This window comes from Carassius auratus, chromosome 41, assembly GCF_003368295.1.
Source record: "Carassius auratus strain Wakin chromosome 41, ASM336829v1, whole genome shotgun sequence".
Classification (NCBI taxonomy): Eukaryota; Metazoa; Chordata; class Actinopteri; order Cypriniformes; family Cyprinidae; genus Carassius; species Carassius auratus.
Genome location: NC_039283.1, coordinates 13,171,391 through 13,190,589, shown reverse-complemented (window position 1 = coordinate 13,190,589; position 19,199 = coordinate 13,171,391). Strand labels below are relative to the sequence as shown.

At 36.6% G+C, this 19,199-nt stretch overlaps 1 protein-coding gene across 2 annotated transcripts in view; it reads right to left on the bottom strand.

Annotated features, from left to right (window-relative positions):
• Positions 1 to 175: 175 nt before the first annotated feature.
• Positions 176 to 19,199, bottom strand: part of LOC113060110 (serine/threonine-protein kinase ULK4) — a 213,504-nt gene continuing 194,480 nt past the window's right edge. For both annotated transcript variants that reach the window (XM_026228945.1, XM_026228946.1), the window contains exons 36-37: positions 1,558 to 1,640; positions 176 to 299 (exon numbers count right to left, since the gene is read on the bottom strand). In XM_026228945.1, the coding sequence (XP_026084730.1) occupies positions 191 to 299; positions 1,558 to 1,640 (192 nt within the window). In that variant the 3' untranslated portion in view covers positions 176 to 190. The remainder of the gene's footprint in view (positions 300 to 1,557; positions 1,641 to 19,199) is intronic.

Genomic DNA, 19,199 nt, shown 5'->3' with positions numbered 1-19,199 from the left:
TGTGGACAATTTTATTTTTGAAATACACTAAATGTGAACAAAGTGAATAAGGTTTCTAAGTGGTACAATCATTCTAGAAATACAGAGTATATTTTACAACCACTATCACAAGAGTTTAACACTCTCTTACAAAATGTCATAAGTCAAAACATCCAAATAAAAAGTATATATATATATATATACACACACATTAAATAGCAGGTGTGAGACTCTGTTCTGCGGGTCTCAGTTCTGCCTGGGACCCAATGCCCTTCAGAATCTCTGCAGCTAGTGATTCCACTGCCATGTCTGACTGGGACCTGAAACAAAGAGAAAGTGGTTGGGATTTTCTACATGTTGTTCTATTACAAAACAAGAAATCAAATTAATTTCCAATTCTGTCCAAATTAAGAAAAAAACCTTTGCTGTTACTCTGAGAATGTGTTCTGAGGCACAAGACAAAAATCTCCCGTCTTCTAGTGTGAGCTGAAAAAGTACATCAGCTTATGCAACTGGAATCGATACTTTTAACCCATTTATGAGTATTTTTATACCAGAACTGAAGTGGATTATTTAAATGCATTAAATATGAAGTGCATTAGCTTATAGTCAAAAGTTATTCACAGTGGTTGTTTACTCCATGAATATGGTAATTAGAGAGCAGTGCCAAGCACAGACCTGCTTAAATAAGATAACCGCACTGTCCACAATTTATTAATGCAGACACTGAATTTCACCCTAAATTAATTACTAATTAAAAAACTTTAAATATTTCTCCAAATTAAAACTGTGTAGAGGTAACCTGAACCTGATCTATGAGCTGAGTGCCACTACAGAGCATACATTATTTAATCAAGTAGCTATTTTTCTGAGGTGTATTCCCCAATGTATATCTGTCCGATATACCATATAGCAAGAAAACATAAATTGGCCGGACAGAGTTCTGCATTACAGTTCTTAACATTGTCGATTGATGTATTGTTAACTAGTTGCCTATTAGCTTGCATATTAAGCACATATTCTGCATGGCCATATTCTACATCCCTAATCCCCTACCCCTTACCAAAACTTAACAACTACCATAATAACTATTAATAAGCAGCAAAGTAGGAGTTTATTGAGGCAAAAGTCATAGTTAGTTAATAGTGAAAACTGGACCTTAAAATAAAGTGTGACCCTGTATACTATATTGCAAAAATCAGCTGCCTGATTTTTGAATGTATGTTTTGAAAAGTGCTATAACTATATATTTTTGTAGTTCCCAACACTGTTGATTGAGTTTACCTTAAATTGTATGTGAAATACTCTTTGCTTTGCCAAAAACCCAATATTGCTGAAGCTTTGCCTCCGAAGCTTGGCTGGGCAACTTCAAAGGGATTCTTCACATTTCAGCAGAGGGGAGGGAAGGGGAGGGGGGTCTTGCCCCCACAGACAGCCACAATAGGCCTGTATCAATCTGTGGTTGAGGCCTGAGCTCAAAGAAGCTCAGACATGAAAGGATCAAAGATGAGGGCCACACTAAGAGACTCGACTCGGGGCCCATGTGCTGCTGGATGAGGAGCCTGTCGATTAACTCACCCAGTAGGCAGCGTCAGTTTCTGCAGCACGTGAAGCAGGATCTGTCCTTCCGAAGAACCCCAACAGGAGCCAACCGCACTCATCTGTAAGGGAAGAAGATAAAATGTACCTTAGGAAACAGGCTCACAGATGACACTCTCATACGATGTCAACCAGAAGCAGCGTGAAACCTATTAAGTCACTGAAAATAGGAGGAATTGTAACCCATACGAAACTCAAGTACTTTGCCACTGATTTGATGTGTCTGTTTTTAGAATTAGCAGCTCTCTGCACTTCAGCGTGAAAGAGCCCATTACAATGTCATCTCGATGGCGTCTCGCAGATGAGATGCTTCATCTAAGTGAATGAGGGTCACTGAAAGCCCCTCTGATGGACAGCACAGGACAGACTCATCATCTTTCTAAGAGCTCTCGGTGAATCCTGCTCCTCACACTAACAGACTGAGAAATCAGGAAAGCCATTTGTCATTTTTCCATAATAACTCATATTCCTACAAATCTACCTGCCATCTTTGACTAATAATAGACATCATGAAAATCACAAGACCATAAAACATGCTGAACACAACTACAAACAGCTGTGATCAAAATTTTATATACACCTTGTGGTTTCTGCAAAATGTAAATTATTTTACCAAAATAAAAGGGATCATCCAAAACGCATGCTACCGACCTAAATAAGACATTTCACATAAAAGACATTTACATAGAAATAATAGAGAAAATAATAGTTTAATTTATAAGAATGCCCTTGTTCAAATGTTTACATATGCTTGATACTTAATACTGTTTTGTTACCTGGATGATCCACACCTGTTTTTATTTATTTTTTTATTTTTATTTTTTTTTAAAAATAAGTCCCTTGTTTGTCCCAAACAGTTAAACTGCCTGTTGTTCTTCAGTAAAATCCTTCAGGTACCACAAATTGTTTGTTTATATGAACCCTTTCCAACAATAACTCTAATAACTCTAATAATATCCATTTATGTCTAAAATTTTAGAAAATGTTGTGTCTGCTCAATTGAGCTCCTTCATGCAAGAAAATGATCTGTATGAAGCATTTCAGAGTTTCAGGCCCCACCATAGCACAGAAACTGCACTTGTTAAAATTACAAATGACCTGCTCCTTGCGTCAGACCAAGGCTGCATCTCATTACTAGTTTTACTTGATCTTAGTGCTCCTTTCGACACCATAGATCATGACATACTCATAGATAGATTACAAAACTATACAGGTATTCAAGGGCAGGCTCTAAGATGGTTTTGATCCTACTTGTTCGATCGCTACCATTTAGTTTATTTAAATGGGGAGTCATCTCATTTATCACCAGTTAAATATATGGAGTGCCACAAGGATCTGTCCTAGGTTCCCTTCTATTTTCAATATACATGTTGCCCCTTGATAATATTATTAGAAAATACGGAATTAGTTTCCACTGTTATGCTGATGATACTCAGCTATATATCTCAACGAGACCAGATGAAACTTCCAAATTATCTTAGCTAACTGAGTGTGTTAAAATGTAAAAGATTGGATGACCAATAATTTTCTCCGATTAAATAATTAATTATTAAATAATAAATTAATAATTATTGGACCAAAAAAAGTACACAGAATCTTATAAATTACAATTTGAAACTTACTTACTCTACAGTGAAAAATCTGGGTGTTATATTAGACAGCAACGTGTCTTTTGAAAATCATATTTCCCATGTTACAAAAACTGCATTCTTCCATCTTAGAAACATTGCCAAGCTACGAAACATGTTATCTGTTTCTGATGCAGAAAAGCTAGTTCATGCATTCATGACCTCTAGACTGGACTATTGTAATGCACTTTTAGGTGGTTGTCCTGCATCTTCAATAATCAAGCTACAGGTAGTCCAAAATGCAGCAGCTAGAGTCCTTACCAGGTCAAGAAAATATGATCATATTATCCCAATTATTTTACAGTCTCTGCACTGGCTACCTATTAAGTTCCATACCAGTTACAAATTACTATTACTTACCTATAAGGCCCTAAATGGTTTAGCTCCTGCGTACCTAAAGCCTTATACCACATTACAATCCATCACGCTCCCTAAGGTCACAAAACGCTGAACTTTCGGTAGTTCCTAGGATAGCAAAGTCCACTAAAGGAGGTAGAGCTTTTTCACATTTGGCTCCCAAACTCTGGAATAGCCTTCCTGATAATGTTCGGGGTTCAGACACTCTCTCTTTTAAAATCTAGATTAAAAACACATCTCTTTCGCCAAGCATTCGAATTATGCATCTCATAATTAGTGGCTCCAGTTGTATCTGATCAAATGCGCATTATTATTCTTTAGCTTGGGTTAAACTAATTAATTTTACTTTGTTGGAACAGCAGCTATGCTAATGGTGTCTCTATTTGTTTCTCTGTTTTGACACGAGATGTAACTAGGATTTACACAAGCTCCAGTCTGGGTCCAGAACACCTGAGAAGAGATGATGCTGACACCTCAGAGGACCTCAGATGATGCTAACCCTGAAACAACATACAGAACTAACAAATATTGCTACATTCCTCAATCACATTATAATTGCTGTTAATAGTGTTCATATTCTGGTTGACAATGTCTCGTATACATTTTTCTGAAAAGTCCTGTAATTTGCACATAAACTGATCACCACTTATAAGCCATTACTAAATAGTGTAGAAACTTAATTTTCCAACTGTAAAGTTGCTTTGGAATGATTTGTATCGTTAAAAAGCACTAAACAAATAAACTTGAATTTAATTAAACTTGAATAACTGTGTGATTTTGAGATCCATCTTTTCACTCTGAGGACAACTATAACAAAAGGTTCAAATGTTCACTGATGCTCCTGAAGGAAAAGCCATGTAATGAGTAATGGCTGTTGAAAATTCAACTTTGCTGTCACAGGAATAAATTCAATTCTAAAATACATTAACAGAAAACCATTATTCTTAGAAAACAGTAGATCTGTCTATCTATCCACAATGGCTTTCAAAATGGAAACCATGGACAAATTTAAGGCTGAGTGAAGACTGTGTTGAGGTGTAAAAAAATGTAGCAACATTGCTAACTGGCATGATAGTAGGTCAGCTGTTTTCAAAATACCTCACAGTAACAAGCTGCTTTTCTAGTTTAGTGGTGTCACATGACAAAATCTCTGTTTTGCATATGCACCATCTTAACTGAGTGTCTCCCTCAACAGTGCACAACAGTGAACTGTGGTCAGATGAGATGCTGTCAGGCCATATGCCAGTAAATGCTAATTTTCCTGTCCTGTCAGCCATTATACTGTGCTTGTAGCACATGCTCTTCAATTGCATGCATAAATGCAGTGACACGCTGTCCTATATTAAAGCATTGTATCATATTAAAATTCAAATGAAACAATGACCATGCAATGTCGTAGTTATGTTGTCAGTGAAATCCTTACCAAAAAGGCAATTAAAGCTCTCTTAAATCTGTGCGTGTAAGTATTTGTTATATATGAGTCAGATTTAAGAACACGTCTCTGAAATGCAGTGGCCCAGCACCGTCTCCCTCCTCCAACACACTAGATTCAACTCAGCTCATTAATAGAGACTTGACCTGAAGCATGCCAGAAAGCTAAAGAGTTGTAAGAAAATATGATGTGTCAGATCCACGTCATGTTCAACAGCGGCAGCTCTTAAAGCAGCCAAAATAACCTAATAACCAGCTGCTGGAACAACAAGACCAAGTAAAAAAAGGGGAAATCAGTAACTTTTGTAGCTTTTAGGATTCATCTATATTTAATGTAGAATTTTGTGTTTGATAACTTTAATTTCTGTATATTTCCTACTTGCTTAAGGGCGCACAAGTAGCTAAATATGACGGGTTTTTAGTAATAGTTGTTTTAGGTTAATTGTTTTTCTTAAATTGAAAGATGTTATTTTTAAAGTCTATTAAATGTTCAAATTGATAGCTCTCAGCTATACTGTAGTGTTTAATGACTAGTCAATGGCTAAATATTAGGATTAGAAGAATTAGTAGACATCAGTAGTATTGGTATCAGTGATGCTCGTCTTCAGTAAGAAGCAGCCATAAACAAATATATATATATATATATAAAATACTGTCTTTATGTTGTTTCTATATTAATTTTAAGATTGAATGCAAAATGATTGCAATATAAATGTATATTTAAAAACTTTAAATGTTAGGTGGGATTAATTGCGATTTCAGATTTTATTTTATTTAATTATTTTTAATTGACTGACAGCACAAATATAAAGTGATCTTGGAAGACTTGGATTCAAATTCTTGACTGATATAAATGATTTCCACAATGTCTGAAAAAAAAAAAAATAATAATAATAATATTTTATATATATATATATATATATATATATATATATATATATATATATATATATATATATATATATATATATATATATATATATATATATATATACACTAAGCTGGCGAACGATTTCTGATCTCTGCTTCATTCTAGTTTGCACATATTCTTTCATCGCGAACGTTGATCCTTCTTCAAAACAACCGATAAAAGAGTCACACGATAACGTGCGTCATCACTACAACACACCCTTTACAGCATGGTTTCTGGCTTTAGTTCACACAGGGCTTATTCTGGGACTGATCGCGGCTATGTTACTAGGTCCAACCTGGGATCGATCCTGGGACCTGTTTGCGTTTACAAGGACAGCCACCGGCAATTTTCTGAGACTGTCATCCTAATTAAAATACAAACTGTTTTGTGCAAGACAAACACTGCTCTGATTTCTCATGTAATGTGATATTTACATAATTCAACTTTCAAACTATTTTTTCTAGATTAGCTCGACTTTGGTCTAATTTACCAAGTGCCAAATGAGAGCATACATTAAAGCAGTTAATCTAAAACTTAATGTGGTTAATATTGCTTGATGAGATAATGGTACAACTAATAGTAAATGTATGAGAGAAAAAAAAGATCAATTAATCCACCATTGGCAAGTTTTGAAAAAACTATATGTAGGCCACAAAAGCAGCAGGGAAGCCACTATACAGATTCACCTAGAAGCACAGAGAGCTGAAACCGAGACTATACACCGAAGTTCCCAAACAGGCTGGGATTGTCTGACACTTCAGAAGTTTGATTTATTGTGTGTTTGTCTTACACTCTTGTGTTTGAGTCACATTTAAGCCAGAAGCCCACAGATTGTGTTGGCACGTTCAAATAATGCTCCCTTTTATTTCAAAACAACTGGGCAAAACACAACAGCAAATCACACTTCAAGTAATCATCATTGTATCGCATTGCATTATATATTGGGAGATACATAGCGGCAAATTATATTTATATACATTTTATGTAAGTAAAATGTAAGTAGACCGCACTGACTGACACCATCAGATGAGAACAAAACTTGAACTGAATAAAGCTTGATGATGGTACCACCGTCTTTTGTAGAGCTGCTTTACAGCTGATTTACAACATCAACACTGGTATTGACCCGAACTGAATCAACACTGAACTGACACAAGCTGCAAAATGTCATTGCTGCCTTTTGGAGAACTGCATGAAACTGAAATGAACACTGGCTTGCTTAGTAGGGTTGCTAGACTCTTTTAAGGGATATTTCACCTAAAAATTCAAATTCTTTCATTTATTTCTTCTGCTGAACTCAAAATAAGATATTTCGAAGAATGTGGGTAAGAGTTTCTGGTCCCCATTGACTTCCATTGTATTTTTTTTTTCAGCAACTGTCTCTTTACCCACATTCTCCAAAATATCTTCTTTAAGGTTCATCTGAAGAAAGAAGCTCCTTTTGTAGAGCTGTTTATCTGTATTGAATAAAGCACTACAGTACTAAGCGTGACTTGACTGAAGTGTTATATAAATCTCACTGATTTATATTGTGATTTATATTGTATTATGATTATTTTTACAAGCTATCAGAATTTCATCTTGCTTTTTGGCCAAAAAAAACCCATTGTGTCTCTGAAGAAATAAATAATTGTTTAGGCTCCATATTCTCCTATATCATACAACGTGAACCATAAAAGCCTGATGCATCGAATATGATGCTTAATAAAGAAAATTCAATCAAATAAATAAATCAGGTACAATATAATTAAGGCTTTTCTTCTTGACTCTTAATATTCCTTCTTTATACCATTATTTTCAAGCCTTTATTTTGTTTAATTACAAAACCCCCTTTTTGTTTTTAACATAGTATAGACCAGCCGGAAACAAAGCTTTGTTCTGAGAAAATTTCTTCCCCTTGCCAGGAATTAATTTGAGAGAAGCCAGATGAGAAGAATGTTTTGGAGCAACCACCTAGAAGTAGCTGCTTTATATAGCTGCTGAAATCATTTATCAGCAGCTGATAGACTCACAGCCCAACATGCCCAGAGCAGTCTGACTCAATGCAAGACATTCTGTTGGCCTCTGTTCCTCAGTTGGACACAGTATCTTGCAGCTCAGATGCAAAGGATTGAACAATGAAGGGTGACATGAACAATGAAAGCTGACAAGATATATTGAGTAAAAGAATGAGAATGAATAATCGAGACAAGGACAGCAGAAAAACATAACGAGACAAAGAGAGACGGAGGAAGTGAATCAAATGTTATATGTCTTCAAATGTTATATGCGTGAGAGCTAAACTCTACTTCAATCAGTTCAGATTTTTATGGTTGTCATCAGATGCAGACAACAGTCAGTCTGGTCTAAATGGGTTCAGCATGAAATAAACACCATTAACTTTAAATTCCTTTAAAGTAAAGAAGTTAACCTCAATTGACAACTTCTGTAACAAAAGGTAATTTCCACATTAATTTCCACTTCTCCCTCAAAGTTACGCTTACAATGCAAATGAATGGGGAAATTTTGATTTCTGAAAATTTGGAAAAATCACTTATTACCTTGTTTATATGGTAATATAAGTTTATAAGTTATATGGAGTTTTACAACTTGGTTGAAATGACAACACAACACCAACTGTAAAATGATAGCAATTATTGCATTATTTAAATAGCTTTACAGTTCAAATAATACGCCGGTTTTAACAGAAAAATGAAGTGCTTTATAAAATCATAAGCATTGCATTTCAGCATGTAAACCTTCCAAATCTGCCTCCTGTCACTTACATTTAAGCGTCTCACCAGCACCTGAGTCAACGTCATGTATTTCACCTTGTTGTAGTTTAAGAATTTTTTAGTTTCTGAATTTGACTGAAAGGCTTCCAAGAAATCCAGGTAACAGTGTTCATTATGCACACATTTACATTTAATCTTTTTAATGTCTAATAAGCTAAAAACGGTAATGTTTCTCATCTCTTAAATAGAGGATTTTGAGGGTAGAAAAAAAAAAAAAAAAACTCTGAGCCAACAGACATATACAGTAATTGAGAAACACACAATTTAACATGATTTAGTCGCTACCAACCCTGAACTTAGGATGAGCCTTCTGACAGAGATAGACTTTTTAACATTGAAAAGAAAACATCACAAAAAAATGTTTTCTCTTCAACTCCCTCCTCCGAACCTGAACATGCTCTGTTGCACATTTAATATGCAAGCAGTTTCCTAGATTCCTCACTTCAAAGGCTGACATGGAACAGTAAACCCAAGTCCTTGTAATTACCAAGTGAATTAACATGCCTATTAGCATATTACTACAACAGATTCTCAGATGGGGTCTTAACTGAGACTCCAATGTTCCTTACACTTGCTCGCTCGAGTGCACGACCCGCCATTCTGTTAAGAGGACAAGATGAGAGGATGTGGAGATGAACCCAATCAATCCACAACTCACAAACATATGCCCCCACCCCACACACACACTTTCATCATTGGCTGAATAATCATGTAAGATGAAGAGATGAGCTTTAATTCACTTGTGCACATTGTCTTCAGATAAAACCTCTCATCAGACCTGACAAAAATATCAGTGACTATTAGAATATAAACAGTTTGAGGCAATTTTGAATAATGCGTGGGTAAGCAGAATGGGTATCCTCTGCTAAAAGAGCATTCTGAATGTATGGCTGTGCTGTGAGACAGGAACCAAATGTAGTTTGAAGCAGTTTTCTAGGCTAAAATAAATAAATAAAACATGCTGGTTTGTAATGTGTAAGTTTATTATTTCCTTAAAAAAAGTACTGTGTTAGTGACGTGGTGAAGCTACTACATTGCTTACTTCGATATACAATAAGATACTGAATGATTACCATATTATGTTATTTACAAGGTACTTCAAAGAAAAACCATGCCTGCAAGAATGGTTTCGCCATGTCTGCCAACAAAACAAGGGTTTACCACAGTACAATGTCCATACCATGGTACTTTGTCACTTTTTGTGTATTTGCCATTACATTTACATCTATTTATCTAGCGGGACATGAGTTGGGAACAAGTGTTAAAGTAAATTCCAAAGAAAAGTACATGCTATAAGAGAGATGCAGTTGCTCCAGTGTTTTTGTTCTGACTTCAGCTAAACATGGAGTGGTTCACAACAAAACCTTGTTTTTCTAAACCTTTGCTTTTCATAGCCTCTCTCTCTTTTTGACATCAGAAATGATTGTGTGGACCACAGAGTATAGAACTGTATAGAAGAAATCATGATGACTCCAAGGCTACCTTCAGTTACATAAAGTTTATTTTCTCTAGTCTGACTTCAATTATTTTCAGGCATAAAAACCCAGCAGATTAGGTAAGGGCAAGAGAAAAATAAACAGCATCATAATGAGACAATTTATTATTATAATAAATTTGCAATTTATGGAAAAATAAAAAAATAAAAAAAATAAAAACGTGAAGAATGCTCTATACTTGTAGAAAACTTATGAACATGATGCCATGACATTGCTATGCTGTTTCTAAGGAATTCTGTTGTTGCTAGGGAATTGATAAGTGGCTGCTTACTGGCCCATGTCAAAAGAGTGCAGTCCCTATAATATTCTCAATCTGTTCCTACTCTAAGGCCAAAAATGATCACTTCGAAAAGTATCTAAAGTATCTATAAATTATTTTAAATATAATTAGCTAAAATGGTATTCACACCAGGAGAGGCTGCTAGTTCATTTGCTTTGGTTCGGACCAAATACAATGTTGATTTCTTTTGTGTGTGTGTGTGTTGCAGTTTGCAAGTGAATGAGTGAATGAGAATTTGTATACTAAACCACACATGTGCTAAGGTCATCCATTCATTGGACAGAAATTCTTAAAAAGCAGGAAGTTCGAAAACAGGCTAATCATGGAGATTTTTCGTAGTGCAATTGTTAACATTTAGCTTATTTTCTGTAATCAGTTACAAACACAATATAAAGATACTTATGAACATCAGATGTTTAAACAAGAATTTTGCAAAGACGAAGAAGTGCTCCAAGAGAGAGCATGCTTTTATGTGCGCCTAACAAGACATACTGACAATGCAACATTGCAAAAGACAGATTGGGTATAAAGAAAGCAAAAGTGAAACTTGATAAAATAGCGTATAGGAAAGCGATTGCAGGTTTTCTCAAGTGTCAGCTAACTGCGCAATCGCCATAAACACCAGCACCATCGCTCTTTTTATATGTCTTCTCCAGTAGCTTTGATATATAGGAATCTGCCCAAATGTCAATGAGGCAGCATGTCTCTATCCAGGTAGAACCACGACAAATTTTTCAATGGTTAGCAAATGTAGCGAACATAACACTTATCCATAAAGCGACTCCAACTATGGTTTGCCTGATAACTCAAAAAGTGCAGTTCATTCTGCAATTGGATTGGATCGAGGTCGGATCATATTCACACCTTAAACAAACTGTACCAGAGTTTGTCGGAACTGAACCAAAACCACCTCTTCAGCTGGGTCTCGGTTTGGTTGTTTGGTGCCTACCAGAGTGCGACTGCTGTATTCACACCTGCCAAAAAGATCTGCACCATTGGGGGAAACGAACCAGAGTTTGTTTCAATTGAACCAAACAAGAAAGGTGTGAATACACCCTTAGTGTTTTAATTCCCACGGGTTGTAAAAGAACCGTAAATACTGAAGCATTGAGGTCTGTATCTCTGACTGTAGATGGGTTCTGTTGGCTTCATGACATTTAATGAATTAGATGACATTTAACCTGCGGTTTCAAGATCCTTAGAGACCTAAGAAAAAAGGGGGCAGAAATATAAGTAAGAAGCTTTATATCTGACCTCAGTTGAAGAACTTATTGTGTTAACATCTTCCAAATGAAACTGTTTTTGCTTGCTTACTTGCAATGATTACATTTTTAAATGAAATTAAGCCACAAAGCTCTGAACCTACTGCAATCTATTGGCTCTAACGTGTGTTCATTAGCTTGTTTTTAACATTACCCATCTACGTAATATGCTGATGAGCCATGGTCTCTGCTGACTCATAAAAAAACATGCACTGCACTCTGTTCACTCAGAACATACTGTTCCCATTCTGAACCAATGTTTTGTGTGGCCTGGGCGTAAAATTGAGCCCTCTTCCTCTTTAGCCTTTGTACTGTTCTTTGAAAACCACTTCATAGTGTGCTGGATCTATTTCTAATATTATAGAGGCAATTAGTGAGGTCTTTGATGGCTTGATAAAAATGAGCATGCATAGATTTTACAACACTGAAATTAATGAATACTAATTAGAAGGCCTTTGTTGATTGTCGGGGATAGAGATGGATGAGTGAGCTTGATATTTCTTGCTTTAATTGAAAACCTTTGTCACTTGCCCACTCACGTGTGAATAAGTGCTCTCTGTCACTCCACAAAAAAGAAAAACAATGTAAATTAATTTACATCATTTGCATAAATATAAAGCTTTTTGCATAGGTGGTGAAAGCAGGCGGATTCATAAAACAACCAAACGTCACACACAAGCTTGTCTGATTTAATAATCCATGCTCACATTGGTTTACGTCAAACTGGCTTTGGTTCATCATTCTTTCATCCTACTGGATGTTCTGAGGACAGCAGAGCATCGACCTGTCTTGCCGTATGGTGTGGGAAGCGTAAGGAAAGAGTGATGATTGAAAGGATGTGTGTAGAATGTGCTATTCATTTGGGGTCTTAAAACTGTTAATGGAACAAGTGTGTGAGAGCCTTAAAAATAAAACCGTAGATTAGCCTCATTTACCAATTTAACAGGTCGTCTCAGCCTCAGAAGGCACATCTACATACCACCCACACGACTTTCAATGGCCGTCTAATGCACATTGCACACAGAACTTGAAAAGCACTTTGTTGTGTTTACAAGGTACCAGGTTGATATTATGAGTATTTGGATTTGGATTTACCAAAGTTAGTGGAATCAGGTCACTGGCATCAGACAGGCTTTTGTTTGAGATGACTAGTATTAGGATGAACATGCATATGCATATGGTGGTCAAGTTATATCTGTGAAAATATGTACTTATTACTTTTGGCAAGACAGATATTTTAGACTAATATATATATATATATATATATATATATATATATATATATATATATATATATATATATATATATATATATATATATATATTTGCTACTTCCTAGTGTTTTCTCTGATATTGCTAGCCCATTGTTGCATTGATTCACTCAGATAAACCCATTCCTAAACAACATTTAACAACAAAACCACCTGTGGTTGGGGCCATTACATATCAGTCAGTCTGTCTTTTCCTGTCTATCTGGAACTTGGCTAAGTGACACTACATGTTAGGTTTCATGGTCCATCAATTCTCCAAACAAGTACTTGAGTAACAGTACAGATACGTAAAGTAAAATATTACTCCAGTAAAAGTAAAAGTACTCCTTTTTCATTTTTACTCAAGTGAAAGTACAAAAGTACTCAATTGTTTATGTACTTAAGTAAAAAAGTACTGAAAGATAGATGTTTGCAATTTTATATAGGCTGCTTAATTAAATTTTATATTAGCACATATTCTTTTAAATAATCCTACTGCTCAAAATACCTGGAATTTTGGATTGTTTTAAAATATATATTTTTGTTGTTGATATGGACTACGTTGACGAGAGTAATGTTCATTGTGAAGCTTACACTGTGATTTACCTGAGAGAAAGCAGAGTTGACCATCTGATTTTCACCAGTAAGAACATGTGTTTTAAAGTTTGTTGTTTTACAGAACATCACAGTTATATATGACATGATAAGACCTGAAGTTAGGAAGAACATTTTAAGGGAAATATAATTATATTTTCAGAATGATTTTTTCCTTCTTAAATCTTGTCTGTGGTGTAAAAACACCCCTGGCCAAACGGGGTGCATCTCTTCCCCTCTTTGATAATTACTGTAGTTACCATGTTCTGAACATCACATCCTTTCTTTTGTCCCTAGATGTAATCTATATATATATATATATATATATATATATATATATATATATATATATATATATATATAGGTTATTGAATAAAGATATTCAGACATTAATTATACAAATTAGCTCAAGTTAGCACCAGCAAGCTTGTTAGCTAGACTGTTAGCATCAGCTAACAATATTTACTTATTTTCAGTACAGTTATGAATAAACATCCATGTCTGTCTACTCGTCTAGTTAATCCAAACAATATAACGTTACTGTTGATAAACAATATAAAAACAGACGTCACATAGGACATGGTAGCATTTTAATAAAACTGTTAATATTACGGCAGCAGGGAATTTGAACATGTACGAGTTATATTATTTAATCTGTGTTAGTTTAATGGTTAATTATTATTATTATTATTATTATTTTTTCCCTAATCGTCTGCATCGTCTGCACTCGAGCATTTCAGTGGGCTTAAATAGATCACTCTTTACAGCGGATTTAGTTCCCAAACAACTGACAATTTTGACCTAAATATGATTTTCAGTTACAATAATTAATCCTAAATTTCGACATTAATAACTTACTTTTAGCAACATCAGACGCATGCGCGCTCACAAACGGCTCGCACTAAACGGTTCATTTGAATCAGTGAGTGGTCGACTCCAGAACAGCTGCAATCGGATAATTCAAATTAACGAATCGTTTGGTGCGACTTGCGATCCGATTTAAAAGTTTATTTTGAAAAGACTCAGTTCATTCATGATGAATCAGACACCGCTTCTGCGTGTCGGAGCACGCGATATATTATAGGGAGTAACGATATGTTTTATGAAATGTAGTGAAGTTAAAAGTATGATCTTATGCTTTGGAATGTAGTGAAGTAAAATTAAAAGTTACTCAAAATAAAACTACTTCAAGTACAGATACTTGAAAAATGTACTTAAGTACAGTAACGAAGTAAAGCTACTCCGTTACTGTCCACCACTGCCAAACTGTTGTACAGATGTTCCTCTCGTTGATAGCAGAGTAGCGGATCCAGCGAGAGCTTGATGGGGCGACGTGGAATGAAAAAGTTTTTTTTTTTTTTAGGAGTCGTCGGGCAGTAGAGGTGGCCCAATTTAACATGTGAATAATCCCTCCCACACTTAAGTGATACTAAATTGCAGTGGAAACGCAAACCGTGCTGAGCCGAGCCGTGCCGTACTGTACTGAGCCATGCCAAGTCATACCATGCAGTGGAAAAGAGCCATAAGATTACCTCAAACTCCACAAAAAGACATATCTGAGCTAACACTGAGCGAAACCTCAGGCATTAAAAACTTTTTATGCAACTGTGCAGCATGCAGTGTGCCAGCACTCAAGTACCAATGTGTGCTGTTTCTGGAGCTGATAATTGTGTGAGATAATGCAGATCTATGCTGATAACAGAAATCTATAGAGCATTGTTTTTGCTGCAGACACCATGGAGAGAATATAGTACAGATGGAATAGAGGACAGATAAAAATTTACAGAGAGAAGGGGGAGAGATAGAGAAAGAATACAGTTTTCTTGGCTTTGCTGTGGTTGTGGCGGTGGAAATGGAACATGACATTGACAATGTTGTTCCCTACATAGCCAAGCTAGGACATGGTCAGCGAGGAACAGTAATACAATTGTTGTCATCACTGGTAACACATTAAAATTATCCTGGAAAAAATCTGGGGCTTCTCCGTAACAGCTGCATGAGTTTTAAATGGACATTACATTGATTTAATAGGCACTTTTATTACATACTGTAGAATAGTACAAAGTTCATTCATAAACACCAGTCTTGAATTTGATATACAGTATTGTTCAAAATAATAGCAGTACAATGTGACTAACCAGAATAATCAAGGTTTTTCGTATATTTTTTTATTGCTACGTGGCAAACAAGTTACCAGTAGGTTCAGTAGATTCTCAGAAAACAAATGAGACCCAGCATTCATGATATGCACGCTCTTAAGGCTGTGCAATTGGGCAATTAGTTGAATTAGTTGAAAGGGGTGTGTTCAAAAAAATAGCAGTGTGGCATTCAATCACTGAGGTCATCAATTTTGTGAAGAAACAGGTGTGAATCAGGTGGCCACTATTTAAGGATGAAGCCAACACTTGTTGAACATGCATTTGAAAGCTGAGGAAAATGGGTCGTTCAAGACATTGTTCAGAAGAACAGCGTACTTTGATTAAAAAGTTGATTAGAGAGGGGAAAACCTATGAAGAGGTGCAAAAAATGATAGGCTGTTCAGCTAAAATGATCTCCAATGCCTTAAAATGGAGAGCAAAACCAGAGAGACGTGGAAGAAAACGGAAGACAACCATCAAAATGGATAGAAGAATAACCAGAATGGCAAAGGCTCAGCCAATGATCACCTCCAGGATGATCAAAGACAGTCTGGAGTTACCTGTAAGTACTGTGACAGTTAGAAGACGTCTGTGTGAAGCTAATCTATTTTCAAGAATCCCCCGCAAAGTCCCTCTGTTAAAAAAATGGCATGCCACAGTACACAGTGAAGACAGTGAAGCATGGAGGTGCAAGCATCATGATATGGGCATGTTTCTCCTACTATGGTGTTGGGCCTTTTTATCGCATACCAGGGATCATGGATCAGTTTGCATATGTTAAAATACTTGAAGAGGTCATGTTGCCCTATGCTGAAGAGGACATGCCCTTGAAATGGTTGTTTCAACAAGACAATGACCCAAAACACACTAGTAAATGGGCAAAGTCTTGGTTCCAAACCAACAAAATTAATGTTATGGAGTGGCCAGCCCAATCTCCAGACCTTAATCCAATTGAGAACTTGTGGGGTGATATCAAAAATGCTGTTTCTGAAGCAAAACCAAGAAATGTGAATCAATTGTGGAATGTTGTTAAAGAATCATGGAGTGGAATAACAGCTGAGAGGTGCCACAAGTTGGTTGACTCCATGCCACACAGATGTCAAGCAGTTTTAAAAAACTGTGGTCATACAACTAAATATTAGTTTAGTGATTCACAGGATTGCTAAATCCCAGAAAAAAAAAAAATGTTTGTACAAAATAGTTTTGAGTTTGTACAGTCAAAGGTAGACACTGCTATTTTTTTGAACACACCCCTTTCAACTAATTGCCCAATTGCACAGCCTTAAGAGCGTGCATATCATGAATGCTGGGTCTTGTTTGTTTTCTGACAATCTACTGAACCTACTGGTAACTTGTTTGCCACGTAGCAATAAAAAATATACTAAAAACCTTGATTATTCTGGTTAGTCACATTGTACTGCTATTATTTTGAATAATACTGTAGGTAGCTTGATGTGGATAGAAAGTTGTGTTTAAAATGGACCTTCTTTGAATAATTGAAAACTTGACATGCTGACATGATCTTTTGAGATTATCTGAAGAAAACCTGCTCACCTGTCATTGCAGGATTCCATTTGTGAGATGTCAAACGAGCTTCAAAAAATATTCAGACAGGTGTGATTGTACTAATATTGTAAAGCATGGACACAAGTGATAGGAGAAACTAAGTAATTGAATGATTACCAAGTGAAGCTGTGTTTTTTAAGAAAAGTAGGGGGCCCAATACTGAACCCTGAGGCACCCCAGTGGTTAGGTGATGCAACTTAGACCCCCTTTATCTTCAGGAAACCTGAAAGATCAGCCTGTGGGGTAAGGCATTTTTAACATAAATATGAATTGCATAACAGCCTCATAAGTAACATAAGAATCATTGCAGGAAATATGATCACCAATAACTGCACAGGACAATTCAGTCAATACCATACACTCCTCCTTTCTGTTCACAACCTCATTCACAATTCAGCTCAAACCTTCGTCTGTGACCAGTTAGTGCAGTATCCAGCCCTAACGGTTCATCTTTCTATAACATGTTTTGCCCACGGAGGAGTGTGCAAATGTGTGTTTGTGAGCACAGGCCGGTGGCCCGAGGCACCGTACCTGGGTCAATACTCTTTCATGCTGCAGCTGAGCTGAGCGATGAGGCCATTGTTGCTACTGTCATGCTGTGAGTGGCTCCAGTCTGCAGGGGTGGCCACAGCAGAGCTAATGAGCACAGTCTGAGTCCCAGGAGTGGGAGCTTGCCGTGCAAAAAGTGTGTGCATGTGTTTGTGTGTGTGAGCAAGCATCTGCTAGCACCACTGTCCTGCTCCTTCCTCTGCATTATTCATACACTCAATGCACACTGCCACATTCTGCTATGGTGAGAGCATTGTGTGATGTGTATCTCAGGGAATGTCTCACTACCTCTGTCCCTTCTCTGTCTCTCGCTGTCTCCTAGTTTGCCCCCTTTCGTTGTCACTGACGACTCATTGAACTGATTGAGAATGCAGAACAGCAGTCACACTTGTGTCCTTGTGGTCCAGGTCTCGTCAAAGCAAGCAAGTGAGAATCATGATGAGAATCAAGTTTTTTTTTTTTATTGGGGTGGTGGTGGGGGGTCTTTTTGCAATTTTATATGGAAAGGATAGAGCAGAAAGGACAAACCAGAATCTGCAAATGATGAAAATTCAAATGTGTGCTGACCACAGGAGAACTATGGTCCAATATGACGGAACATGCGACCTATCCACTAGGTCACGGCTCAGGGGAGAATCCTTTTTAAAAGGCAACATAATTTTGGGCCATGAATCTGTCTCAGGCAACAACTGCTGTGCAAATCTATAGGGCTTTTCACCCATTTTATTGTTACAGGGAAAAAAAACGCTTCTCAACAACTGAAATAACACTCGTGCCTGCATCTCAAACACTATAGTAATAATGATGCTTCCCTTACCATTCACGCATAATCAGGACTTTGTGGATAATGTAAGTAATTGGCTATAACGCAGGAAGTCAGGGAAAGTTTAATGAAAAGACTCAAACTCCTACAGATTCACAAATAAAGCAGCAAAAAAAAAGCGAGAGGTTATGAAAGAACAAACAGTGTCATTTGCCTCTGAGAAGGAAGCTAATTACTCATGCTCAGTGTGGATCAGAGCAGAGCAGTATTCTCTAGAGACTAAATCATTAGGTAGAATCAGACATGACAATAAAATACCACACATACAGTAACACATCAGAGGGATACCAGGAGAGCGTACACATTTGTGTGTAAGAAACAGCCGACGGGTGATTTATCTCCAGTAGTCTTGAAAGGCTGACAGCAGATGAGGGCAGTAATGTGACCAGGTCATTTCATTCCATTAGCACTTTAGTTACAGAGCCTGTGTGTAATTAGGACAAGGACACCAAGTCATGAATCAAAGAGGATGATTTAAAACACACAAACAACAGACATGCTTTAGTGCATACCACCACACACATACACACACACACACACAAAGTGATGCATGTCTCATA